At 42.4% G+C, this 26,817-nt stretch overlaps 1 protein-coding gene across 2 annotated transcripts; it reads left to right on the forward strand.

Annotated features, from left to right (window-relative positions):
• Positions 1-9,285: 9,285 nt before the first annotated feature.
• On the forward strand, positions 9,286-25,416 carry GBGT1 (globoside alpha-1,3-N-acetylgalactosaminyltransferase 1 (FORS blood group)). Of its 2 annotated transcripts, none has more exons than XM_043986916.1 (7): positions 9,286-9,829; positions 15,047-15,178; positions 16,953-17,015; positions 19,852-19,902; positions 20,002-20,037; positions 23,423-23,557; positions 23,988-25,416. In XM_043986916.1, the coding sequence occupies exons 2-7, from the start codon at positions 15,111-15,113 to the stop codon at positions 24,670-24,672; spliced, it is 1,038 nt and encodes a 345-aa protein (XP_043842851.1). In that variant the 5' UTR covers positions 9,286-9,829; positions 15,047-15,110; the 3' UTR covers positions 24,673-25,416. The 2 variants fall into 2 exon arrangements, with proteins under 2 accessions (XP_043842851.1, XP_043842852.1); XM_043986917.1 differs by having other exon boundaries at positions 15,050-15,178.
• Positions 25,417-26,817: the final 1,401 nt, after the last annotated feature.

Raw genomic sequence — 26,817 nt, forward strand, 5'->3', positions numbered from 1 at the left:
GTCTTTTCACCTTATAATAACATAGTCTATGCCAATGTTTGCTGCAAGGGTGCATCCACAGAGTTTTATTGTGTTTAGGTAAATGGAAGATAGCGTTGGTGATGAGATCATAAGAGGTACAAGTCTTCAGTAGTAAGTGGCCATTGCTGTTTCTGTTTCCAACCCCATTTCTCCTGAGGAGTCCCTGCTATCTCTGATTGTCTGTGCTTACTTTGGTATTAATCACCCAGAATTACAAGCCTGTTTCCTTTTGGTATATTGATGATAAGTGTCTCCATAGCCTTCATAAAATTTTTCTTAGACCTCAGGGTTCATGATAGTGGGAGCTTACATATTGATGATGGTGGCAGGGTGTGGCCCCTGAGCATGCTACAGCTTCTTGGAATCACAGGTGAGAGCTGGGTGAATCAGGTGAACACTAAAGACGCATGAGCGGCCCTGAAAAGGTCTCAACAGCCCAAACACCAGAGGAGCTAGTCTCCCCTGAACACCCTCACACCCCAGCACTTAGCACAGTAAGCACATAGTAGGTACTTAATAAATGTTTATTAATTGATTAGTATGAAGCCCTTTCCTTATCATTATTTCATTTGAGCCTCACAACAGTTCTGTGGAGGGACAGAGATTATTATACCCAGTTTATAAGAGAGGAAACTGAGATTCAGAGGTAAGAAATGACTTTTCCAAAGTTATACCACTAATAAGTAACAGACCTATGGATTGAAACTATGGCCTCCTGATCCCTTGTCCATTCTTCTTTCCACTATACCATACAAAACTAGCACAGATAAAACTCTCTCCTATAATATCCCCAAGTCTCTGAAAAAACTCTGTTGTTTCTCAGTATCCAAATTTGCTTTCACTGCTAATCCAGAGCTACAATACTAATTTTTAAAATTCTATTTACTCATTCACTCATTCATTTGATTATTTATTTGTTTGTTTATTTTAGGGTAATTACATTCACTCTTTTTGTTTGTATTTCATCTTGTTTAGAATTGTATTTTCCCAAATTACATGTTAAAACAAATTTTAACATCGATTTTTAAAACTTTGTTCTCCACATTCTTTTCCTCCCTCCCTCTCCACCCCACTTAAGAATTCAATATGTTATACATGTGTAGTCATGCAAAACATCTAATTAAACAGACAAAAAACAACTTTAGAAAAAGGAACCAATAAAAAAATTATGCTTCAATCTGTATTCAGATACCATCGGTTCTTTCTCTGTAGATGGACTGCATTTTTTATAAGTCCTTCAGAGTTGTCTTGGATCATTACATTGCTGAAAATAACTTAATCATTCACAGCAGATCATCTTACAATATTGCTGTTACTTTGTATACAATACATTTCACTTTGCATCAGCTCATATATGTCGTTCCAGGTTCTTCTGGTAGCATCCTGCTCATCATTTCTTACAGCACAATAGTGTTCCATCACAATCTCATCCCACAATTTGTTCAGCCATTCCCCAATTGATGGGCATCACCCCAATTTGGAATTCAACCTTTTTAAAAAATCTTTTTTAGGATATCAACCTAGTAGTGGTATTACTAGGTTGAAGAGTATGCATGGTTTTATAGCCCTTAAGCCATAGCTCCAAATTGCTCTACAGAATGTTTGAATCAGTTTACCAAGAGTGTATTAATGTCTCATTTTCCCCATATCCTCTACATTTGTCATTTTCCTCTGCTGTCCCACTATCCAATCCAGTAGGTGCGAAGCAGTACCCAGAATTGTTTTGAACTGAATCCCTCCAATCAATAGTGAGTTAGAGCATTTTAAAAAATATGGCTATAGGTGGCCTTGATTATTTCATCTAACAACTTCATGTCTTTTGATCATCTATCAATTGGGGAATGCAGAGCTACAATACTATTAACATTCCCTCAACAAACATTCACTGAGTGCCTACTGTGAGCAGAACCCTGTGCTTGGTGTTATAGTAGCTACATTGTAAGGTATTGTGATAAAATGGAAAGCTGTCAAATCAATGGGCATGTATTAAGCACCTAAAATGAGCCAGGCATTGTGTTGAGCCCCAGTAATACAATGAAAGGCAAAAACCAAAAACAAAACCCAGTTCTGTTCTCAAAGTGATCAAGGAGTCTAAGAACACTGGCCCAGAAGTCAGGAAACCTGGGTTCTAGTTTTAGCTCTACTACTTAGTCATTTCATAGCCTTGGGCAAGTCACTTCTCTTCTCTGGGTCTGTTTCCCCATATGTAAAATGAAAAGTTTAGTTGGATCTTCCATTCCAGTTCTAACTTTTATCATTTAACTTGACATATTTTTGTCCTTACTAGACTGTAAGGTCCTCAAAGTCAGGGATAGACAATATCTTCTGTTTTTTTGTGTCCTCCTACAAAAGACTGTATGTAGTACCAATGGGCAGCTAAGTGGCTCAGTGGATAGTCGAGAGCTGGGCCTCGAGTTGGGAAGACCTGAGTTCAAATCCCACCTCAGATACGCACTAGCTCTGTGAACCTTGGCAAATGACTAAACCTCTGTTTGCCTTAATCCACTGGAGAAGGAAATAGCAAACCACTTTAGTATCTTTGCCAAGAAAACCCAGTGCATAGTATGGTCCACAGGATCATAAGCGTAGGATAGGATTGAACAGCAATATAATAGGAACTCAGTAAATACCTATTAATTGATGATTAGTACCAACATGGGAGATCTCATTTGAACCACTGAGACAATGGGACACAGCTTCTCTTCTCTGCTCCTCACCTCTTTCCTACAAACCCATGAAAATAGTATACAATGAAGGCTGCTGGATTTTTGTAGCTCAAGAGTAGAAAAGAATGTCATCCCATAATCCATATTAAAGGTCAGGGGAGAAGACAATTTTTTTCTTCTAGTTTCAAACTCTATCAGGCTCTGGTGGGAATGGGAGTAGAAAATAGGCACAGGAAAAGATGGGGAGCCCTTTGCTAGAGCCAAAAGGAAAGCATTAATGCATTTTCCAATTCTGTTTGCCATCCCCTTAACTCCTCCTTCATTAGGTGTGTTTGCAGATGATGCAATCCAGCATCCATTTAACTTCTCCCACCTGTGCTCCATGCCTCCAGAGGCACTGCTCAGTCTGGAATTCCTCCTAGGTAGCAGTTCAGTTTGTGACCAGGAGTCCACCTGGTTAGTCAGCCTATGTAATTCAATGAGCAAATATTTCCATCTTCGTTTGTTTCAGCTAGTGGGACAGTTCAGTGTCTCAGAGATCTACTGCCTGCTGTGGGCTGCCTTAATCAGGACTTAGGTAAGGGTCTGAACAACTTATTCCTGAGAGAGGGAAAGGAAAGAGTTCAGTGATCAAGATTAGGAGTAAGCAGATACTGTATTTTTATTTCATTTTCTTGAAAAACCCTTGCTAGATATCCCTTGGTCTTGATTTCCTCCAGGTGTGGAGTTTCCCTGGCAGTCTCTGTAAGCCTGGCAACAATAAGGTGCTTCCTTAATTATGTCTTAGAGTAGAAAAAAAATCCTAGAATGTAACAGCTTAAGGACATCTTCTCTGATCCCCTTGCTTTACTGATGTGAAACTGAGGCTCAGGTTATGGAGTTGCAAAGCCAGAACACAAACTCAAATCTTCTGATTCTCTAGCTCTCTACTATGTTGCCTCTCCAAGATAATCCCATCCCATCCTCAGGAATAGAAGAAAAAAGGTAAAAGGCATAGGACAACTCCTGGCTCAGGGCTGGTTAAGTTTAAACCTGCTGGGAAAGGACCATGAGTATCGTAATCAATAGTAGGTTCATCTCTAACAATTGTTGGGTAAATTAAGGAAGTAACTGCAAGGCCTTGTACTCTGGTTTCACTTCCTTCGAGGACATTTAAGAGTAAATTCCTTTTCTTCTAAGAACCAGCTCCATTCTCCTCTGTTCTTGGCTAGCTTAATTCGTCTTGGGTTTTGTTTTTTGTTTTTTGTTTTTGTTTTTTTTAACCCAAGTCTTAACCAAGTACCCTCTGCAAGACAAGTAGGATCAGCCAGGATCTGCAGAGAAACCCACTTTGCCAAAAAGTCCCTAGCTAGAATCAGGTTTTTGCTGGAAAGAAGGAGAAAGGATGGATTTCTTTTATTGAACTCTCTTCCCCTTTTTGGAGCTCAGATTTCAGGGAAGAGGGAACTTAAGAAAGACAGGGGTTAATGTCCTTTTTTTAAAGAACGAATGTATTACAGTCAAGGAATTAACCAAGTGAGGGTCAGTGAGGAGACAATATACTTAGCTAAAAATGTAATCATGATGTAGGGAAGCCATGCCAACCTGACATCTAAGAAGGAAACAGAGTTGTCTGATAACTGGTTTCTTTCCTCCGATCTCTTGCTTGTGTTAAAGTCCCTTGATTTCCTTCTGATTCTTTGTTTCTACTCCATACTTGTGTAACAGGAATGTCAGGCCCAGACCTCTGACAGATGAACCAGCTGTAATCTTGGATGCTTCTCTATAATAATAATCTTTACAATTCATTTTGCCCTTACCTAGGGTTTCCCCTGGTAGCATAAGAATCTGACTGCAGTCTCTCAGTAGTGTCCCTTGAAAGCATCTGGCTAACAAGAAAATAAAACAAAGGTGTAGAAATAGAACCTGGACTTGTGATTTCATTGATCTAGGGTAGTGGTTGCCAATGTTTTTGATTTTTTGAACCCCTTTCAACAACAACAAGTGTTGTGAATTGAAAGGGTCATTTAATATAGTACTAAAAAATTATTTAAGCTTTAGTCATTAAGTATTTACAATAACTATAATGATAACTTTTGCCCTGAAAAATCTAAATTAAAACTTGTTGCATAATTATGAAACACAAAATTTTAGTCTAGCTATAAAAATGAAATATAAAACATATAATACATAATTATATATACATTTTGGGGGGTTTGTTTTTTTTTTGGTGGGGCAATGGGGGTTAAGTGACTTGCCCAGGGTCACACAGCTAGTAAGCGTTAAGTGTCTGAGGCCGGATTTGAACTCAGGTACTCCTGAATCCAGGGCCGGTGCTCTATCCACTGCGCCACCTAGCCACCCCTATATATACATTTATAAAATATAAAATTATAATTATAAATATTTATGTAGGACATTCTATAAGAATTGAAAGAAATAATTCAGCAAAACCTCATGTTGCTAACCAGTTCATTTGAAAATCAGCCAGATAGAAGAACAGTAGCACATAAAATAAGGTAAGTTTAAGTCAGAAAATAGCCTTAATACTGCAAAGAGAAGCAATATAAAATTTATTTCTCTAGAACATTCATGATGGCCTATGATTATTTCAAGATGGCTTGTAATACGCATGTGCAGTGATCATAGTTTGCAGTCTGATATTTGCTTGGTAAGAACACAAACATTTGTAGCATTTGATCATGTGATTACAAAGCTGATGAAGTGCAATTACATGGTAACAGGGAAATGAGGGTGCTCCTCTGGTATACTATGCAGAATGCAAATGAGGGTATTGACTTGTGTCTGACTATCCATTGGGAATTGGTTTGTACTTGAATGTTGAAGCTTTGTGGCAGTTTGCAAACAATTTGATGATAGGTTGAAAAAATGGCAAGATCATGTGCCTAATCAGAAGCAGTCAGAATTTGATGTAATAACTGCATGAACACTAAAATCATCATGTATATATGACTGTGATGGTTTATGATTGTTGAAGAAACAAATTTATAATGCTTCCAAAATGTGCATGTTTGTTGTCACAGAGGGAAAATATATTTGTAACATAATTAGGAATCATTTATTCATTACTTAAGATACCATTAAAGATTTTTATGACATATTCCTTGGACCATCATCCTGAACCCAAATGGGAACCACCAGTCTATGAAACTCTCTGAATAAGAGAACTCCTGCTTCCTATGCATATCAACACCTTCTCTGCAATTTATAATACTAAAGTATTGACTAGAGCACTGAGATTTAAAATAATTTGCCCAAGGTCACATAGCTAGTCTATGTTGAACCCAGGTCTTCTTGACTTTGAAGCCAACATCATCACACCATGTTACTTCGCTCAATAAGAAGAAACATATACAATAATATATTTATTTAAGACAGTACTAAACATAGAAAAACCTCGCATCCAAGCCCTGAGTGAGTCTTTCTTGCTAGGATCCAATTTCCTCATAGTATAATTATGATGAAAAGACAAAAGGCATCAACAAAATTAATTTTTTTTAAAAACCATGTGTCTTGCCATTGTGTTTCAATGACTCTGGATGACAACTTTGTAAAATTCTGCCTCACTTAAATCCAATTCATGTGCAAATCAAGACATCACTCCATGATGTCATTGGTCCTCTTTGCAAATGAAGGAGAGGGGCAGCTAGGTGGCACAGTGGATAGAGCACCAGCCCTGGAGTCAGGAGTACCTGAGTTCAAATCCGGCCTCAGACACTTAACACTTACTAGCTGTGTGACCCTGGGCAAGTCACTTAACCCCAATTGCCTCACTTAAAAAAAAAAGAAAAAAAGAAAATGAAGGAGAACCAACAACTATGTACCAGGTAGTGTGCTAAACACTTTACAAATATTATCTAATTTGATCCTTCACAATAACCCTGTGAGTTGGGACTATTATGAGTCTTCCCATTTCATAGTTAAGGAAACTGAGTCAGAAATTGATTAAGTAACTTACCCAGGGTCACACAGCTAGTAATTGTCTGAGACTGGATCTGAACTCATTTCATCCTGACTCCAGGCACAGCAATTTATACATGGCATCACCTACACCATGCCACCTACCTGCCAGCTAGAAAAGGATGAAACAAAAGGGAGTCACTGCAGTTTTTTGAATAGGAGAGTGACATAGCCAGACCTGCACTTTAGGAAAATCTCTTTAGCAGCTTTGCTGGAATGGGGAGACTTGAGTCAGAGAAGTCAGTTAAGAGACTAATGCAATAGTCTTTTTTTAAATCATAAAAGTATTTTATTATTTTCCAGTTACATGTAAAAATAATTGTTAACATTTGTTTTCATAAGATTGTTAGTTCCAAATTTTTTCCTCTCCCTCCCTTCCCTCCCCCCTCCCCAAGAGGGAAGGCGATCTGATATAGGTTATATATGTACAATCCCATTGAACATATTTCTACATAAGTCATGCTGTGAAAGAAGAATCAGAACACAAGAGAAAACCTGAAAAAAGGAAAAAAACAACAACCAAAAAGTAGAAACATTATGGTTCAATCTGCATTCAGAATCCACAGTTCTTTTTTCTGGATGTGAAGAGCATTTTCCATCATGAGTTCTTTGGAATTGTCTTGGATTATTGCATTGCTGAGAAGAGCCAAGTCTATCACAGCTGATCTTCATACAATGTTGCTGTTACTGTGTACAATGTTCTCCCGGTTCTGTTCACTTCACTCAGCATCAGTCCACTTAAGTCTTTCCAGGATTTTCTGAAATCTGCTTGCTCATCATTTCTTATAGCACAATAGTATTCCATTACGTTTATATACCACAACTCTAATGCAATAGTCTTAAGTAAGAATTGATGAGGGCCTGAACTAGGGTGATAGCTATGTGATTAGAGAGAAGGGCATAGAAGTAAAAATGAGGAAAATTTGGCAACTGATCAGATAGATGAGAATAAAGTGTCAAGTATGAAAAGGAAATGGCATGAAAGACGGTAATGTAGGTAAGTTAATGGATAGGGAAAGGTGGGGCCTCACTCATTGGTTGCTACACTGGAATAAGAGTATCTTTTGCATGGGTATGCTGGTGGAAGAAGGGAGACATTTTCCCAAAAGCTCTTGTTGTAGGTGCCCAGGGAACTTTTAGGTTATATCTGTCCCCAGGCAGAAGAAGGGAGGTTAGGAACTTGCTCATTGGAGGAAGGGATCCACAGAAATGGGAATGTTGAAGAATAAGAATGGGTGTAGTTAGGTTGAAGACAAGTTCTGTAATTGTCAGCATCTTCCCACCTCTGATTGCATGATTACACACTCTAGGAGTCTGGACCTTAGCCTCTAGTTCAGAAACTACTTATCTAGTGCAGGGTTTCTTTTTTTGCTTGTTTTGTTTTACTTTTTTTTCCTCCATTTATGTAGAACTTTATTTTTTTCCCCCAAATTTACATGTAAAAACACTTTTTAACGTTGATTTTTAAAACTTTGTGTTCCAAATTCTCTTCCTCCCTCCCTCCCCACTCCACCCCCTAAGAATGCAAGCAATTCATTATGGTATACATGTGTAGTCATAGTGCAGGGCTTCTTAAACTTTTCCTACTCGTGACCCCTTTTCGACAAAGAAATTTTTACACAACCCTGGGCATATAGGTATATAAAACAGATATACATAACCTTTTATTCTTGCCAAATTTTTCGTGACACCCCTCCCCCCACATTCAGTTACACAACCCCATATGAGGTTTTGACACACAGTTTAAGAAGCTTTGATCTAGTGAATGTGAGCTAGGAAAATAATAATAATAATAACAACAACAATAATAAATAATAAACCCTCACCTAATTCTTAGAGTTTTCCTATTATATCATTTGTTCTTCATAATAATCCTATGAGGGAAGCAAAACAGGGACTATTCCTCTTAGTCATCATAATCCTCAACTTCCCTCTTGCCATTTTGCAGATGAAGACACTGAATCTCAGAGAGAGAAAGTTACTTCTCCAAGGTCAGAGTCAGATCCAAAAGATCCTAGTAGAAGAGCTACAAGGGACCTCAAGTCATCCAGTCCAATCCTCCATCTTTTTGTACATAAAGAAGGCTGAGAGTGGTGGGTGTCAGAGGCAGAATTTGAAGCCTGATCTTCCTTATTCTGCGTCCAGCACTCTAATGGATAGAACATTAAATGTGGGGTCAGGAAGACCTGAGTTGAAATACTGCCTCAGACACTAACTAGCCAATTCTATTCCACCGTTCAGCCTGTTTCCTCATCTGTAAAATGAGGGTAATAATAGCCCTTTTATCACAAGGTTGTGAAAAATCAAATGTGATAACTTATATAAATCAATTTGTAAACTTCAAAGGGCTATATAAATCTTAGCTATATTGTTTTCCACTGCCTACATAGCCACTCTGGCCAGAAGAAAGGTCTGAATCTTTCTATTCCAACCACAGGAACCCCCAGGTAAACTTGGAAGAATGACCTTGATCGACTGGGGCCACACATTTGGGTGTGTTGAGGGGGTTGAAAGTATATGTTATGTATAGATGAGAGCATGTGAGTCCAGATGCGTGCATGCAGGTGTAGTTGTATGTATACTTATGCATTTACAGACACAGGAAAATTGCCTGGTACAGAACAGTGATTTCCTCTCCCTCCCCCTTCTCTCTCCCACTGTGCCTCCCTCCCTTTCGCATCTATTCCCTCCCTTCCCCTTTCAGTCCTTAGCCTCAAGGAGAAACAAAGCTATTTCCCCCCAGCACCGAGAAAAGGGAGGAGCAGCCAGCCCGGCCAACAGCGAATGAATCCATAGAGTCTGCGAATAAAATTGACCAGGGCTAGCCGGAAAGGCACGCAGTTCCTGATTACAGCAGCCTGAGGGGCTAGGGCGGTGGCTCCGCTCCTGCTTGGAGTAGGCTGAAGAGATCTGCTGCGGCAGGACTGCTGTTCCAAGCCTCCGGATTCTCGGAAACCTTGGTGATTGCGACGCCAAGGACACTGGGAAAGGAAGCCAAACCGGGGTCCTGCTAAAGCTGACCGAGGCCAGATTGCTGCCTGAGCTCTTCTCCGAGAAGACCACGAGAGCCCATCTTGCCTGAACACCTAGCCTGCTTGCCCACCTCCCAGCCAGCTTGCCTGCCTGCCTGTCTCTCCCTCTCTGCCTTTCACTTCTGCTTGCTGCCCTCCCCAGGCTTAGGGGTGAGTTGGAGCGCGGAGGGTCTCTTCTGTCTTGGTAGGAAAATCCTCTCTGGGGAATCTAGCAGGGCCTGGCTTCCTCTGCCAATCTCTAATCACAAAGAAACAGGATTCCCTGGGTGGGCAAGCCTGGAGGGAGTAGCTGGCCTAGGGCTTCAGGCAGCTGGGGGAGGGGAGAAAGAAAAAATGGCTTCACTTTGGATTTATTTTAAGCACAGTCTCTGGAAATGTATTCGTCCAATGAATCCTAGCATCTTAGAGCTGAAATTAGAGGCTGTCTAATGTAGATGTTCTTAACCTTGTTTGTGTCATGGACCTACCCCTTTGGCAATCTGGGGAAACCTGTGGACATCTTTTTTAGAATATTTTTTAATTCATAAAATAAAATACATAGGGTACAAAGGAAACCAAAGGTTACTGAAGATAATGACATAGATATTTTTCCCATCCAAGTTCATGGACTCTAACCTATCCACAGATCTCATGGGAGACTGTGGACCCCAGGTTAAGAAACCCCAACCCCCTTGTTTTAGTGATCAGGAAACAGGCTCAGATCAGGGGTGAAATAGCTTGTTCAAAGCCCCCCAGCAAGGCAGTGTTAGAGCTAGGACCAGAAACCTGGTTCCCAGGCCAGGGCTTAGTTCTATCACCTATACTTGTTTCTCAGCAAAACTGTCACCGTTTAGAGAGAATTGAGGTAAGCATCCCAGGCTCTGGGGGCTTTTCCCGCTTCGTGGGAACCAGACAGACAAATGGGGAAGTGGCTTAAAAATAATTTTGGTCCACAGTTCCTTCTGACCTCCCCGCCCAGATGTCTCCCAGCAAGAAACCTGGAAACCAACCATATAAACAGCAATGGTTCCCTTGCAGCTACAGCTATACCCAGACTGCCAGCTGTCAGAGGCAGCCTGGGGAAGGAGGAGGGAGGATCGCTCTCTCACTGGCTAGACACATTAAATAGAATCTCCTGATGCACTGGCACAGGCTCCAAGAGGACTTGGGAATTAATTTCCCAGGAAACCTGATTTTTCAGTCTACTACCTTTAATCATAAGAAGAAGAAAATAATAAGGATGATGGTGGTGGCTTTGATATAATGCTTTGAGGTTTACAAGTTGCTTTTTTACATATATTATCTTTGGTCTTTACAAAAACCTTGTGAGGTAGGTAATATTGTTATCCCCATTTTAGGAATGAGGAAACTGAAGGAAAAAGCAAGATGGTGTAGTGGGAAGATCATAGGATGCAAAATCAGAGCCAGGTTCAATTCTCGACTCTGTCATTTACCATCTGTTAGGGCCATGGACAAGTCACTTCCCTTCTCTGGGCCTTGGTTGCTTCATCTGTAAAATGAGGGAGAATGAACTAGATAACTTCTAAAGACCCTTCTACTTGTAGCTCAGACAGAGGTTCTTAACCTGGGGTCTGTGAGCTTGTGGTTTGTTGTTGTTGTTTAACTTTTTGATAACTCTGTTTCAATGTAATTAGTTTCTATTGTAATCCTATGTATTTTAGGTATTATTCTGAGAAGAGGTCCACAGGGTTGACCAGACTGTGGAAAGGATCTATAACACAAAAGAAGTTAAAATAAAAACAAAAACAAAAACAACCTGCTGTAAGCATTTAAATCTGTGGTCCTGATCCTCCACCTGTACCCTACCTCAAAGGGCTCGCCATCCCAAAACTATGTTGTATTCATTATGCATATTTTCTGCATATATTTATAGATGCGCAGTTGTCTCTTGTGTTAGAATATAAGCTCCTTGAGGGCAAGGATGTTTTTGTCTTTGTGCTCTTAGCACCTAGCACAGTGTGGCTAGTAGGCATTTAAAAATTTCTTTTTGGTTGATTGATTCAATAAACTATTTTTTCCTAAGAATGACGGAGAAAGGGAGAGTTCAGGCCCTGTAGTGAGCCTGCCATCTACCATGATGGTTGGGCAGCAATACATCAGAACTGTCAAGGAAGAATCTGATTGTCTTCCTGATCTAGGGATGAGCAGACAGGGTAATAATCAATCGATCAATCAATCAATAAACATCCATTTAGCACCTATTCTGTGTCGTGCCCTGTGCTAAGTGCTGGGGATACAAAAAGAAGAAAAAGACAATCACTGCCTTCTAGGACCTTACATACAGTTGACTGGGGGAGACAACATACAAGCAGATATATACAAAACAAGCTGTATTCTGGTTAACTGAGAGATAATTTTCCAAGGGAAGGTGCTGGAATTAAGAGGGATTGGGGAAAACTTCCTGTAGAAAATAGGATTTTAGCTGAAACTTTAAGGAAGCCAGGAAGATCAGTATTCATTCAGAACAGAGGAGGAAGAGTATTTCAGGCACATGGGGGACAGCTAGAGAGAAGGCCCAAAGCTAAGAGACAGTGTCTAGTTTGTAGAAGAGTCAGGAGGCCCAGGTGTCACTGGATTGAGGAGCACCTGTTTTGTAGTAAGAAGACTGGAAAGGTAGGAAGGAGGGAGTCAGGTTATGAAGGGCTTTCTTGCTTTCTTTCTTTCTTTTTTTTTTTTTGGTGGAACAATGGTGGTTAAGTGACTTGCCCAGGGTCACACAGCTAGTAAGTGTCAAGTGTCTGAGGACAGATTTGAACTCAGGTCTTCCAGAATCCAGGGCCAGTGCTTTATCCACTGCATCATCTAGCTTCCCCCCTTGAAGGGCTTTCAATACAGTTTGCATTTGATCCTAGAGGCAATAGGAGTTTTAGAGCCACTGGAGTTTATTGAGTGGGTGTGTGTGTGATGTGATTGGACCTGGGCTTTAGAAAAATCACTTTAAAGGCTTAATAAAAGATGGATTGGAGTGGGGAGAGATTTGAGGCAGGCAGACCCACCAGCAGCCTATTGCAGTAATCAAGATGTGAAGTGATGAGGGGCTGTGCTAGAGTGGTGGCACTATCAGAGGAAAGAAATGGGTGTATTGTAGAGATATTGCAAAGGGGAAATGGCAACAGCTTGAATCCAGGAGGACTCCTGGGCCATGAACCTGAGGAACTGGGAGGATGGTGGAGACCTCTATAGTAATAGGGAAGGTAATTAGGGGGAAGATAATGAGTTCTGTTTTGAACATAGTGAGTTTAAGATGTCTTCTATATATCCAGTTGAAGCTAACTGAAAGGCAGTTGGAGATACAAGGTTGGATGTCAGTAGAGAGGTTGGGGCAGGCTGGGTAGATTTGAGAAGCATCAGCAATAGAGATGGCAAGTAAAGCCATGGGTACTGATCTCCAAATGAAGTAGTATAAAGGGAGAAGAGAAGAGAAGAGAAGAGACCCAGGACAGAACCCTGAGGAGCAGGTGGCTATTATGAGTGTAGGCAAATAAGATCTAGCATGTAGGACTTCTGAGACAGACACTAGGGATGGGGCACTCACCTAAGGTGTGCTCTGACCTTAGGGTGGAAACTGTTTGCTGGCCTTCACTGCCTGGGCCCACTTGTGCTTAGTACAACCTAAAAGAGACTAGATTAGAGGCCTAAAAGGGAAGCCTGCCTTTGGTTGGCATAGAGGCAGAGCTTCTCTGGTAAGGAACAGAGATAGGGGAAAAGATCATAGGCCTGGAAGGGCCCTCTTATTTTACAGATGAGGAAACGAGTCTAGAGAAATTAAAAGCTTTGTCCAAGGTGATTGAAGTAGTGAGTTTGAAATATGAAATATGAACTCAGACCCTTTGATTTCAGATCTAGGTCTCTTTTCCATGATATCTTCAAGGCCCTCCCTCCTGTGCCTGATACTAGACTTAAAGGCTGAGCTCAGATGATAATCGGCAGAGGTTGGTACCTGCTCCTCTTTGCCCCGTAGATATAGAATCGGGACCAAACTTAGGGAATCGCAAATAGACATGAGGCACAGGGACCCCTATCCATGGTAGCTTGGGTGAAATGAACTTTTTGCTGGCTCAGTCTGTGGCCAGAATTAGAGGCCTGTGGTCAGGGTCAAGACTCAGTCTGAGGCTGAAGGTAAAGGTGTGAAACAGCGAAAAGCTCAATGATTTCTTTGACTTCGTAGTAGGGGAGAAATGTTCCTTTGGATTCCTAAGAAAAGAAGTCACTAATAATAAAAGGCATCCTGAGAAAAATGACATTTGGTTTGGTTTTTTTGTTTTGTTTTGCTTTGTTTTTGCAGGCAATGGGGGTTAAGTGACTTGCCCAGGGTCACACAGCTAGTAAGTGTCAAGTGTCTGAGGCCGGATTTGAACTCAGGTACTCCTCAATCCAGGGTCAGTGCTTAACCACTGCGCCATCTAGCTGCCCCGAAAAAAATGACATTTGTGACACAAGATCATAAGAGGGAGAAGCCATAGGCCGGTGAGATAAGTATGCCAACTTGACCAGGCATTGTGTGGGAGAATCCAGGCCTAATCATCCCATCCTAAGGGGCTGTTCAGTTGATCAGTCAGAAGGCATTTATTCAGTGCCTACTATGTGGCAGCTAGATGGCGCCATAGTGTCATACCATGCCTAGCGTCAGAAAGACACCTTCCTGAATTCAAATCTGGCCTGAGACCCTTACTAGCTGTGTGACCCTGGGCAAGTCAACTAGCCCTGTTTGCCTCCGTTTCCTCATCTGTAAAATGAGCTGGAGACGGAAACCACTCTAGTATCTTTGCCAAGAAGACCCCAAATGTGGTCACCAAGAGTTGGATACGACTAATGTGGCTGACTGTGCTGAGCACTCTTGATTCACACAAAAATGAACCAGTCCCTAACCTCAAGAACTACATTTTATTAAGGGAGACGATACCCACATCCATAAGCTTATACAAAAAAAGTAAATGCAGAGTAAACTGGAAAGGGTACTAGCAGCTTTGGGGGAATCAAAAGAGGCTTCCCAAGTCACTTGCTTGCTTGTTCAGTCATTTCAGTCATATCTGACTTTGTGACCCCATGTGGGATTTTCTTGGCAAAGATCCTAAAAGTGGTTTGCCATTTCCTTCTCCGGCTCATTTTAGAGATGAGGAACCTGAGGCAAACAGGGTTAGGTGACTTGCCCAGGGTCACACAGCTAGTAAGGGTCTGAGGCCAGATTTGAACTCAAGAAGGTGAGCCCAGCACTCTATGCACTGTGCCACCTAGCTGCCCTCTCAAGTTACAGGAGAAAGCTTTCTTTCTGTGAAACAGGTACAAAGAGAGGGACTGTTTTTCCTGTGCTTAGCAACAGGGTCAAGAGAGGGCTGTGACTTTATCTCTGCCTATACTTCTATTTAGCAGGCTGTGGAAGACGGCGCGCCAGGCTCGACAACGCTGGAATCAACCTTCAAGGTCCGCAGCAATGCGTTGGAGAAGCATGCTGCTGGCAGCCATCACCCTCACCTTGCTCAGCATCTTCTTGGTCATTTGGTAAGTTTAATTTGACCCCCTGGGGAGAGGCTGTCTGGGCCTGATCATTCCCACTGCCCTCCAATTCCCCCCCACCCCCTCGTTCTTTCATAGGAACTGAGTCAGAGATATAGCTATATAGAGCTATGTACATATAGAGAGATATCAATATATATGGATATAGACACAGATATAGATATAGAACCCCTTCGGGATTAAACAACAAAAAAGGGGAAATATGTGTGTTTGCTTTTTTTTTCTTTTTTGTTTGAAAAGTAGAAACTCAATATTATATAGTGTTCATGTCTTCTCCCCATCCTAGATTATGAGCTCTGTAAACTTACAGAAATCGTGTCTTCTCTAAAATTTGTGTCTCCTCTCAGGACTAAACACAGGGCTCTGCTCAAGTTAGGCACTTCATGGCTTGATAAATATTTGTTGAATCAAATTACCCTATTGAGGGGAGGGGAGGGATGAGAAAGAAGGGGGAGAGAGAGAGAGAGCGCGCACACAAGCCTATTAATAATGGGGATGAACTATCTCACCAAATAGAGGGAAATAGAGGCAGTCAGTTTACAAATAGGTTATGTGGGGGTTGGTTGTTTGGAGGTGGAAATGCATTTTCATCTAGAAATGGTGTTACTCATGATGGTGAAGTTCCCCATTTTAACCCATAATATATCTTTATCTTGGAATCAGTGGCACTATAGACCCTAATTATCTTTTTTTTTAAATAATATTTTTTGGGGAAATTTATTCTACCTGGGGATTCCAGGAACACATTTTAACCTGAAATCTATAGCACTGGAAATTCTTCTCACTTCTGTAGTAGCCCTACCCAGAGGTGGGACTGCTAGGGTTTCAACAGATAGGGAAGGGGCTCTGACAGTCAGGGCAGTAGGCCTAGGGAAAGGGGACAGGAGAACACTGCCTGTTCACAGAAAGAAGGGTAGTTTATAAATCAGTCATTTAACCCACTGCCCAGAAAACTTTCCTTTTGTGGTCATCAAGTCTTAATATTCTTGGTATTTTGTAAAGAATTCCTTTTTCTTTTAACCATTATGTAGCATTTCAGCTGAACACCAAAATAATTAAGCAGTATTTATAGATAAGTTGTCTATATGCTGGTTATATTAGTATCAAAACCAAAAAGTCTTGGGGGTAGTAAAGGGGTACTTAGAATTATCTTTCCTTCATGAAAACAGGGAATTTCCTTTCTAAATCTTTGATTTGTTCCCCCACCCCACCCCACCCGTTACAAAATGGAGTCTGATTAGAAAATTTTCAAAAGAAATGTCATTAAGTATGTTGCATTGCAGTTTAAAATAACTAATGTGTTCTGGATGGGGAAAAAGATTTCATTTTTGAATTTTAAATTTTTATTAGATTTAAGTGGATAAAAAATATTTTGTTTCTTCATGGATAAATTGTGGAAAGGGGCTGGGTGGGGAAAGTATTTTGCAGAGCTATCAATGTCCAAGTAATAAAAAGAAATATATAATAAAGGTAAAAAAATAAAATCAGTCATTTATAAGTGAACATCCCAGAACCATGATGTTAACAAGGTGTTCTCCCCTTCTTCAGTCTCTCACTTTGCTTTTTTTCTGTGAAAACAATCCAAATTGCTTTTCTTTAACCCAGCCATTTGCTAACAACCAACTTTGACTTGTATCAACCACAGGGTCAAACAAGTGGCCCAGTAATTCACAGAATATGTTATTGGTGAACTTAATTTTGGTAAGCAAGTGCTTTTGTCTCTGAAGAGACATGCATCAGATCTCCTCTTTCCTTTCAGGATGTTAACCTGGAACTGGTCAGTCCATTACCTCCCATATTACCTCCCCTGCCCGGAAGCCTTGTAAGTATTGAGTTGGGTTTGGGTGTAGAATAAAGGTAACGAATGTCTCAGAACGTTGTTGGATAATGTGTAAGGGCACAGGACTGGCTTGTTTCCTGAAGTCACTCAGGTAAGAATGCAGAATGACAGAAAGACCACTGGTCTTGGAATCAGCAGGCATCGGTTGGAATTTGGACTTCAGTCCAGTTCAGTGTGAACTATGTGACCTTGGGCTCATCACTACAATACTTCCTACACTGGGCTTTATGGGAAACGTTCTTTGTAAATCTGAAGCATTAGTGATATAGGCATTACTATGATGTGTTGTCCATCAACAAGCATTCTCTATTCCTCCAGATTATGTAAAAAGCTCCCTCTCACAGGGGACTTTAACTTGAAGAGACAATAGTAGAGAAGCTACTACAACTCGGAAACATGGTTTCAAATCTAAGCTTTCTCCCTTACCACACAAGTCACTTCCCTCTTCTGCCTCTGCAGTAAATTATATCATCTCCAGTTAGAACTTTTTTTTAATGTTACACATATAGTTAGTGCTTTAGCAATTTTAAAAGCATTTTTCCATGAAGTATATCTTATTTCTCTTCTTTTTTGGAGGCAAACAGGATTAAGTGACTTGCCCGGGGTCACACAGTGAAGTTAGTATCTAAGACCACATTTGAACTCATGTACTCCTAATTCCAGGACTGGTTCTGTATCCACTGTGCTACCTAGTTACCCTGCATGTGCACATGTGCGCACCCCCCACACACACACACACAGAGTCTGGATCTTTCCTTTGCCCGCTTTTCCTTCCTAACTTGTATGATACTTATCTGTGTTCTTATCAGTAGAATGTAAACTCCTTGAAAGCATTGATTATATATATATTTTTAGCCACAATGCTTTAAGTGTTAGCAGACTTTTAATAAATGCTTGTTGAGTGAATTTAATCCTTATAATGACCTTGTGAAGGAGGCCAGGCAGGAATTATTATCCCAACTTCATAGAGAACAAAATTATATACTAGCTCTTAAAGAAGTGCCTTGCCCAGAGACACCCAGTGACTTAGTAGCAGGGCTGCTGCTGCAGCTGTGGATTTGAATTCATGTTCCTGGGATCATGGCAGTACAAGTGGTGTTACTCCCATTTTGCAGAGGAGAAAATCAAGGCTTAGTGTAGTTAAGTGGGAAGGTGGAAGAGAAGTGAATAAGCATTTATGTAGCCTCTACTATGAGACAGGTGGGTAGCGAGGTGGCTCAGTGGATAGAGTGCTGGGCCTAGAGTTAGGAAGACTCATCTTTGTGAATTCAAATCTGGTTTCAGACACTTACTAGCTGTGTGACCCTGGGCAAGTCACTTCACCCTGTTTGCCTCAGTTCCTCATCTGCAAAATGAGCTGGAGAAGGAAATGGCAAACCATGCCAGTGTCTCTGCTAAGAAAACTCCAAATGGGGTCACAAATAGTCAGACACAACCAAAAAAAGACTAAAAAACAACATAAGCCAGGTCCTGTGCTAAGCGCTTTTTGCAAAATATTATCTCATTTGATTAAGTGACTTGTTTAGTGCTGGGTAGCTATTAAATAATGAAGCTGGGATTTGAACCCATATCTCCTGACTCCGGACCAGTGTTCTTTTCGCCTCACCAAAGTGACTCTTGTTTTGTTTTAGCAGAGTGTCTCTTGTCTATATTTCATAAGTGATGCCGTGCCCCTGGTATTTAACTTGCCTGTTGGACTTAGCAAGTTATTTAATTTCCTGGGACCTCAGTTTCTTTATCTGTCAAATGAGGAATTTGTACTAGATGGCCTCCGAGGTCCCTCCCATCTCTAGACTGAGGATACTATCACCCTGACATTCAAGGACCCTAGTCCTGCATGACCAGGTCATCTTCCTGGAGGAATATGTGGGCCAGACACTGTGTGGGAGTTACAGTGGCCTGCTTGCTAGCCCACCCCACCTTTCTACCAGAACTTTCTCCCAAGCCACAGGAGCACTTACTATTAGTTGCTTTCTGCAACTAATATACCCCATTCAGAGGCAGCATGGAGTAGTGCAGAATGAAAACAGGCCAATCTGTAATCTAAAAGACCCTCATTTGAATCCTACTTCAGACATGTCATATGACCCTGGATATGCCATTTACCTCACCGGCAGAATGGGGGGAGTTGGATTTAATGGTTTCTAAGGCCACTTTCAGCTCTAAATTTATAATCCCTTGACCTGGGTTCTAATTCCACCTATAATATTTACTAGCAGTGTGATCCTGGATAAGTAAGCTACTTAACCTCTCAGCCTCATTTTCTTTATCCATAAAATGGGGTTAATAATAATAACACCTAACTCAAAGTGTTGTGGAGATCAAGTGGAATCACATGTGCAAATTTATTTTCAAACTTAAAATGCCATGTAAAATGTCAGCCATTATTATTATTATCAGGCCTAGGTATTGGATCTGTGATTCCACTGATATAGGAGGAAACTGCCTGGACCAACCCAGGTCAGCATATCCTTTGCAACTTCTAGTCTTAGAGAATTGTCTGAAATACTAAGAGGGAAAGTGACTTGACCAAGGTCACACAGGCAGGATGTGTTAGAGTCACAATGAGCCCACATCATCCTGGCTCTACGGCCAGCCCTCCATCCACTGTGCCTACTGCCTTTACTGTGGTTGCTATCTGGATTGCTCACCAACTAATGGTGAAAACGTCAGAGTAGTAGAACAGGATGACATTAGCTAGGATCTTGGGACAGCCAGTCCCATTATCATATACCTCTCCGGCCTAAATCATCCCTATTTCTTCCTAAATGACCATAAAGTCTAAACTCTCATTTCTCTTTTTTCTTCTCTGATACAGTTCTATGAAGTTGCCAGCCACAGAAGAAAAGAAATTTCGACCTTTTCCCCAGTAAGAGGACTTCCTTCTTTTCCTATCTTAATAGTAGTCTACACTGGCGGGGCTGCCTCTAGAATCTGAACCTCATGCCTTGTTTGTCTTTCTTTGCAGATTACTCTATCCTCAGCCAAAGTTGTTAGAGCAGCAGTAAGTTACTGTCCAACGGCCTGGAAATGAAATGTCCTTGGGCGGGGGGCGGGGGGAGGTAGTGGGGAGGTGGAGATGGTGCTTTATGCTTAATGAAATCTCTCACTGGTCAGGAGAGCCTGCAACATTGCTTTAGAATCTTCAGAAATTGTGTCCTTGATGTAGAGAGGGAGGAGGCAGATAGCTCTCAGCTGCCCAGGGAGCAATGTGGACATGAAGGATGATCATTGTTCGATGGCCAAGAAGAGCTCACCCCCACACATACACATCCTTCACCTCTGCTGCCAGAGGCCAGCCACAGGGCCAGTGACAGCCATAAAAGGGAAACTGGTAGATTGATTAGAGGTGCCCATTCCAGAATGAAAAATGCTACTGAATTAGAATATGATGGTATGTATTTGAAAAGACTGGGGGACTCTGAGGAAAAGTTGTTGTTGTTTATCCTTCGTTCTCAAAGAGGACCATGACATTGGGGTGATGTCATGACTTGCAGTGAATTGCATTTAAGTGAGGGAGGGCTGTGCAAGGTCACCAACCTCACTCTCTCCTCCAGAGCCATCTAGGTCCAGTGGCAAGATATACATCAGGACAACTGGAAATGGCCCTGGATATTTTTTTTTTTAATTTTTTTTTGTCTTTTGTTTTGTGGGGCAATGAGGGTCAAGTGACTTGCCCAGGGTCACACAGCCAGCAAGCGTCAAGTGTCAGAGGCTGGACCCGAACCCAGGTCCCCCTGAATCCAAGGCCCATGCTCCATCCACTGCGCCATCCAGCTGCCCCGGCCCTGGATATTTAAGGCCATTGGGGTTAAGTGACTTGCCCAGGGTCACAGAGCCAGTAGTAAGTATCTGAGGTGAGATTTGAATTCAGGTCCTCTTGACTCCATAGCCTATGCTTTATCCACTGTGTCCTGCCTTGGAGTCAGGAGGACCTGAGTTCAAATCTGGCTTCAGACACTTGACATTTACCACTGGAGTAGAGGCTAAGAGGTTGGCAGATCTTTTGAGCTCAGGACTTCTGAGCTTCAGTGGGCTAAGCTAATTGGGTATCCACACTATGTTCAGTATCAAAATAGTGAGCTCCCAGGAGCCAGAGAAGGTATTGGGGGCAGGGGTGTTGAGAACCAGGTTATCTAAGGAGGGGCAAACCAGCCCAGGTGAGAAATAGAACAGGCAGAAGCTTCCATGCTACTCATTATTGGGATTGGGCCCCTGAGTAGTCAGCCTCTGCACTTCCAGCCTGGATGAAACATAGGAGGCCCAATCTTAAAAAAAAAACAAAACCCTAATTAAAACTAAAATTAAATAAGGGCATCGAACTGGGTGATATTCAGTGTATCTTCCAGCTCTGATCCTGTGAAAACTGTTATCACCATAAACAGGAAGCGGGGAGTAGTGGGAAGAACAGTGGGCAGGGAGTCGGCTCACCTGGTTTCACTGTCACTGATCAACTTGTGACCTTGGCAAGTCTTCCTTTCTCTTAGGATTCTGTTTTCCTCCCCTGTTAAATGAAGGCATGGGAGTAGAAGAACTCTTAGGTTCCTTCCAGCTTTCCTATGATACCATTCTGTTTTCATACAAGTACTGTCCAACATCCAGTAGAACCAGAGAATATCAGAGGTGGAAAGGACTCCTTAGGATATGGAGTTCAGAGGCTGAAGAGACCCTCCTGTCCAGTCCCTTCATCTTATAGATGAAACGGGTGCTAAAGGAACTTCCAGTATTATATAGAAATGGAAAGCCAGGTAACATCAGAGGGCACCAGTTTTGTTCCAGATGCAAATCATGTGTATCTAGACTGGGAGGGTTGGCTTACCCAGATAATAGTGAGGGATGGGGTTCATTTACTGGGGGGAAACCTGCATTTAGAGGCAGGTGAGCTCTACATGAAAATTCAGTCACCCACCACTTTTATAGTATGACTGGATCTGAAGGTCTTTCCTTGTCCCTGAATTTCTTTCCCTACCTGTTCTGAGACCTCTTTCCCAGGGGAGCCAAACTTTTATTTCTCAGTTTGACCTCAGGCTTAAAGTGGGAACCTCCCTGGGAAAGATAACACAGTGACTGACACTCACACTGAAAGTTAAGCGACTGATTTCAGATCCTTTCCAGGGGGCAAGTAAAGGGGGGGTGGGTGGGGAGTAAAAGGATACTTAGCCTTGGAAAGGGGGGGCAGCAAGTATCACAGAGGGAAGGAAAGGGTCACCAAAAGACAAGGACAAACCACTGCCAGAGAACCTCATTCAGGATGTCAGGAACCTATGCTATATGAGGGAGGGAGGGAGGGAGGAAAAAAGGAAGGATTTATTAAATACCTATTATGTGCCAGGCTAAGCACTCCGCTAAGCACTTTACAAATATTGCCTCATTTGATCCTTTACAACAAACCTGTGAGGTAGGTACTATTACCATCCTCACTTTGGAGTTAAGAAAACTGAGGCAAATAGAAGTTAAGTGATTTGCCCAGCGTCACATTGCTAAGTGTCTGAGAGCAGATTTGAACTCAGGTCTTCTTAACTCCAGGCCCAGTGCCTTATCCACTGTGCTACTTAGCCCAGAAAAGGGAAAATGTATTGGGAAAGGAAGACAGTATGATCAGTGTCTTGAAGGAATTGAAGAGGGGATTAGCTCTGCTTTGCTGAGAACTAGGAGAGATTCACAAAAAACTGCTGAAAGTTAGATTTAATATGGGGGAAAACTTGCTACTATTTAGAGCTGATCTGGAGTGGAATGAGTTACCTCAGGAGGCCATAGCATCATTAATGCTTTCCAAGAAGAGGCTGACTTACCACCTTTTGGGGACTTTAGTTTAGGAATAGCTATAACTAAAGGCCTTCTGATTTCCTTTTCAACCCTGATATTCTAGGACTCATTCTGTTCCTCTGCCTACAGAGAGAGAAAAAAACATCTTTGGCCAGTGACCCCTACAATGCTCTTATCTGGGGACCTCATGCTGTCCTTATCAGGCTTCCCTCACTACTTTAAAGAATCTGAAAGTCAAACCCTGGGCCTTTTGAGGGACTTCTCTCTCATTTTTACAAAAGTCTTTTTGCAGTGAACTGAAGTTAAAGATCCAGTCCCAGCATTACTGACCTGAACAGCCAAAGGTTTTCGGTGACTGTAGCACCTCCGACAAGGGTGTAGGTGAAATTCCTGCCTCTGAGTGAAGTCAAATTTTATGCCAAACCTGGAAGATGTTTTTCACAAATAAGCTCCATAAATACACACTGACCACTGGAATCCATTGGAATCCCATAGTAAGCTAGAGCTAGAGCTAGAGCTAGAGCTAGAGCTAGAACTAGATAGAATTCTGTGTTCTAGGAGGGATTGGGGAAAGATGAAGGGAAGGATGCTGATTTGACTATTCATTCCTTCTCTCTTGCTAGACGCAAAGATGTACTGACGCTTACACCATGGCTGGCTCCAATTGTCTCCGAAGGGACATTCAACTCAGAGCTCCTGAATAATGCCTATCGGCCCCTGAATCTCACCATCGGGGTCACGGCATTTGCTGTTGGGAAGTAAGAGGCTGGGCTAGAGGTGGAAGGGTGATCAGGAATTCTCTCCTTTTCTCTCTCACTTGCTCCTTGCCCCCCCCCACCTTGAAATCAATCTATAATCTATATGCTGGGCCCTGGGCAATTGGATAGGGAAGAAGGAATAGAGAAGAATAATAATACGTGGTCCCTGTCCTCAAAGAATTTTTAGGTTAGTTAAAGGAGACAAGGTCTATGTCTAGATTCTCTTCAACAGTGAGAAATAGTGGGGTTAAAGATGTCTTCACTAAGATTGGAAGCTTTAGTGAGACTTTGAAAGATGGGTAAGACTTAGGTAAGTAGTAGGAAGAAGGGAGAGAATTACAGGTGGAGAGAATAATCAAAGTGAAGAAAAGGAAATAAGAATGAGTTCTTTACTCATAATGCCCTTCCTGGCTCTGTATCCATCCACCAGATACACAAGATTTGTCTGTCGTTTCCTGGAGTCAGCTGAAGAATTCTTCATGCAAGGCTTTCAGGTGAACTATTATATCTTCACTGATGACCCAGAGGCAATACCCCACGTTCCCCTGGGACCTGGCAGAAACCTCTCAGTCATCCCCATCCAGGGCTTTTCCCACTGGGAGGAAATTTCCATGCGTAGAATGGAGTCGATCAACAAATTCATTGCCTCCAGGGGCCATCGGGAGGTAGACTATCTCTACTGTCTTGATATAGACATGGTGTTCTGGAACCCTTGGGGTGCAGAGACTTTAGGAGACCTGGTAGCTGCCATCCACCCTGGCTATTTTACTGTTCCTCGGTGGCAATTCCCTTATGAACGCAGGCCCTTGTCCACGGCTTTTGTTGCTGACGGTGAGGGAGACTTCTATTATGGTGGGGCAGTCTTTGGTGGTCGAGTGGAAAGGGTGTATGAGTTCACGGGGGGCTGTCACATGGCCATTCTGGCAGACAAAGCCAATGGCATCATGGCTGCCTGGCAAGAGGAGAGTCACCTGAATCGCCGCTTCATTTCCCACAAGCCCTCCAAAGTCCTGTCCCCTGAGTACCTCTGGGATGACAGGAAGCCCCAGCCACCCAGCCTGAAGCTGATCCGCTTCTCTACATTAGACAAAGACTCCATGAACCTGAAGGACTGATGAACGCAGTCCAGGGGCCTTCAGCTTTCACCCAAGGCTATTGGAAGACAGAGGTGACCAGAGCTCTGTCTGGTCACCAAGGACTTGGTGAAGAAGTACTAAGGATGGGACTGAAAGTTAAGGAAGCTGTGGAGTGAGTCTTTTAAAGGGCAGACAGGGCCCATATAAAGGAAGCCCTGTGCCTTTATACATAGGTTGCTACCTTCAAGATTTGTTCTCACCCAAAGCATTCCCATCCATCTTAGTGTCACTGTGTTTGAAAATCCACCATTAACGCTTTCAGCATTTCATTAAGCAATCCCCAAGAATGGCCAAGGGGAGTGAGAACATGTCAATATGAATGAGTTCATCAGACAAGTTCCTTCTGTTAACAAAGGTCTCTGGTCAAGAGGAGGACACTGGTTACCTAGAAGGGAAGAAGAAGACTTTGAACTCAAACTTCACTAAGTTTTGTTGTGAGCCGTTGTTTTGTCTGAAGCAGAGCTAGAGGGACAAAACTGAAGCTAATTCAAACTCTAGGGGAGATGTAGTAACAAACAAACACAAAACAACATGGGTTCTTGCCCTGGCTTCGGTGCTTACTACTGTTGGCTGTGTGACCTAGAGCAAGCTGTTATCTCTTTGAACCTCAGTCTACCTACTTGTAAAATGTGGAAAAACATTTTCCTGCTGACTTCACAGTGGTGTTGTGAGAGTTGAATATGAATGTGAAAGTGCTTTGTGAACTGTAAAACTTGATGTCCATGTGAAGGGTTTGAGTTTTTATTGCTGTTATTATTATTTTTTTGTTTGTTTTTTTGTGAGGCAATGGGGGTTAAGTGACTTGCCCGGGGACACACAGCTACTAAGTGTCAAGTGTCTGAGGCTGCATTTGAACTCAGGGCCTCCTGAATCCAGGGCCAGTGTTTATCCACTGCACCACCTAGCTGCCCTATTGCTATTATTATTATAAAGGACAGACGTTCCTCCCTGGGCTGAGAATAACCACAGGTCTAGGTGTTCTAGGATTCAGGTGTTTCAGAGCCACTTCAGGGGTGCTACAGGCTAGGCTAGAGAGAGAGTGGAAAAGGAGCTCTCTGGCTGCCAGGATTCTCTGGGATATGGGGAGAGGGAGGTGAGTGAAGAGGCTGATAGCATTCCTGCTAGGGATCCAAGGAACATTTCCAGGTGGTAAGAGAGCCTGGGATGAGAGGGCTCCATTCTTAGAACTAGGGCAGTGAGGTGGCTCCATGTATAGAATATTGGATTGGGAATCATGAAGACTTGAGTTTAAATCCAGCCACAGTCACTCACTGGCTGTGTGGCTGTGGGGCAAGTCACTTAACCTCTGTGTGCCTCAGATTTCTCATCTGTAAAATGGCACTGGCTTCTCAGGGTGGTTGTGAGGGTAAGATGAGAGAATATTTTCAGGCTCTTTGGAAATCTCAAAGGGTTTTATAAATGCTAGCTATTATTACTAGGACCCAATTTCCAGGGTAGTGAATTCTCCTTTTGGTTGGACCATCCTGCCAAAGAATCTGAAAACACGGAACAGTGGGGCCTGGTGCCATGAGGTGTTGCTGAACAGAGGTGCAGGTGGGTTCTCCTTCCCACCAGGCCTGTGGTATTGCCAATGACTGGCCATACTGTACACAGAGTGCATTTATGTAGCCACCACTTATTCATTGAACATTTACTGACATACATCGGATGCCAGATCTATGTGATCAGGGCCCCGGAGAGAAATAAAATCTAGTCCTTCCTCTCGAAGACGTTAGCTTCGTTGAAGAGATGAGGCACACACATGAAACAAATTAACAAGGCCAGGTCACTGTCCAAGAGTGCTAAGTGCTACCAGTCTTCAATACGGTATTAAGTACTAGGTACTGAGCTGAGCATACAAAAGCAAAAATGAAATGGTCTCTGTCCTCAAGGTGCTTACAGTCCTGTTAGGGGACACAACATGTACACATAAGGTAGGGAGGCACTAGAATCTGGGACAATCAGGAAAAGCCTGTGTTGGAGGTAGCATCTGAGCTGAGCATTGGAGGAAGCTGGGATTTCTAAGAGGTAGAGGTAAAGAAGGAAGGTTTTCCTGGCACGGGGGACAGCCTATGCAAAGACACCGGGACTAGAGATGGTATGCGTACATACAGGGACAGTATG

The sequence above is a fragment of the Dromiciops gliroides genome, chromosome 2 (assembly GCF_019393635.1).
Source record: "Dromiciops gliroides isolate mDroGli1 chromosome 2, mDroGli1.pri, whole genome shotgun sequence".
Taxonomy (NCBI): Eukaryota; Metazoa; Chordata; class Mammalia; order Microbiotheria; family Microbiotheriidae; genus Dromiciops; species Dromiciops gliroides.

Coding starts and splice junctions, on each gene's coding strand:
- GBGT1 (XM_043986916.1), top strand. CDS start 15,111: ATGCGTTGGAGAAGCATGCTGCTGGCAGCCATCACCCTCACCTTGCTC. Junction 17,016..19,851: donor CTCCCCTGCCCGGAAGCCTT/GTAAGTATTGAG, acceptor TCTCTGATACAG/TTCTATGAAGTTGCCAGCCA. Junction 23,558..23,987: donor ACGGCATTTGCTGTTGGGAA/GTAAGAGGCTGG, acceptor TCCATCCACCAG/ATACACAAGATTTGTCTGTC.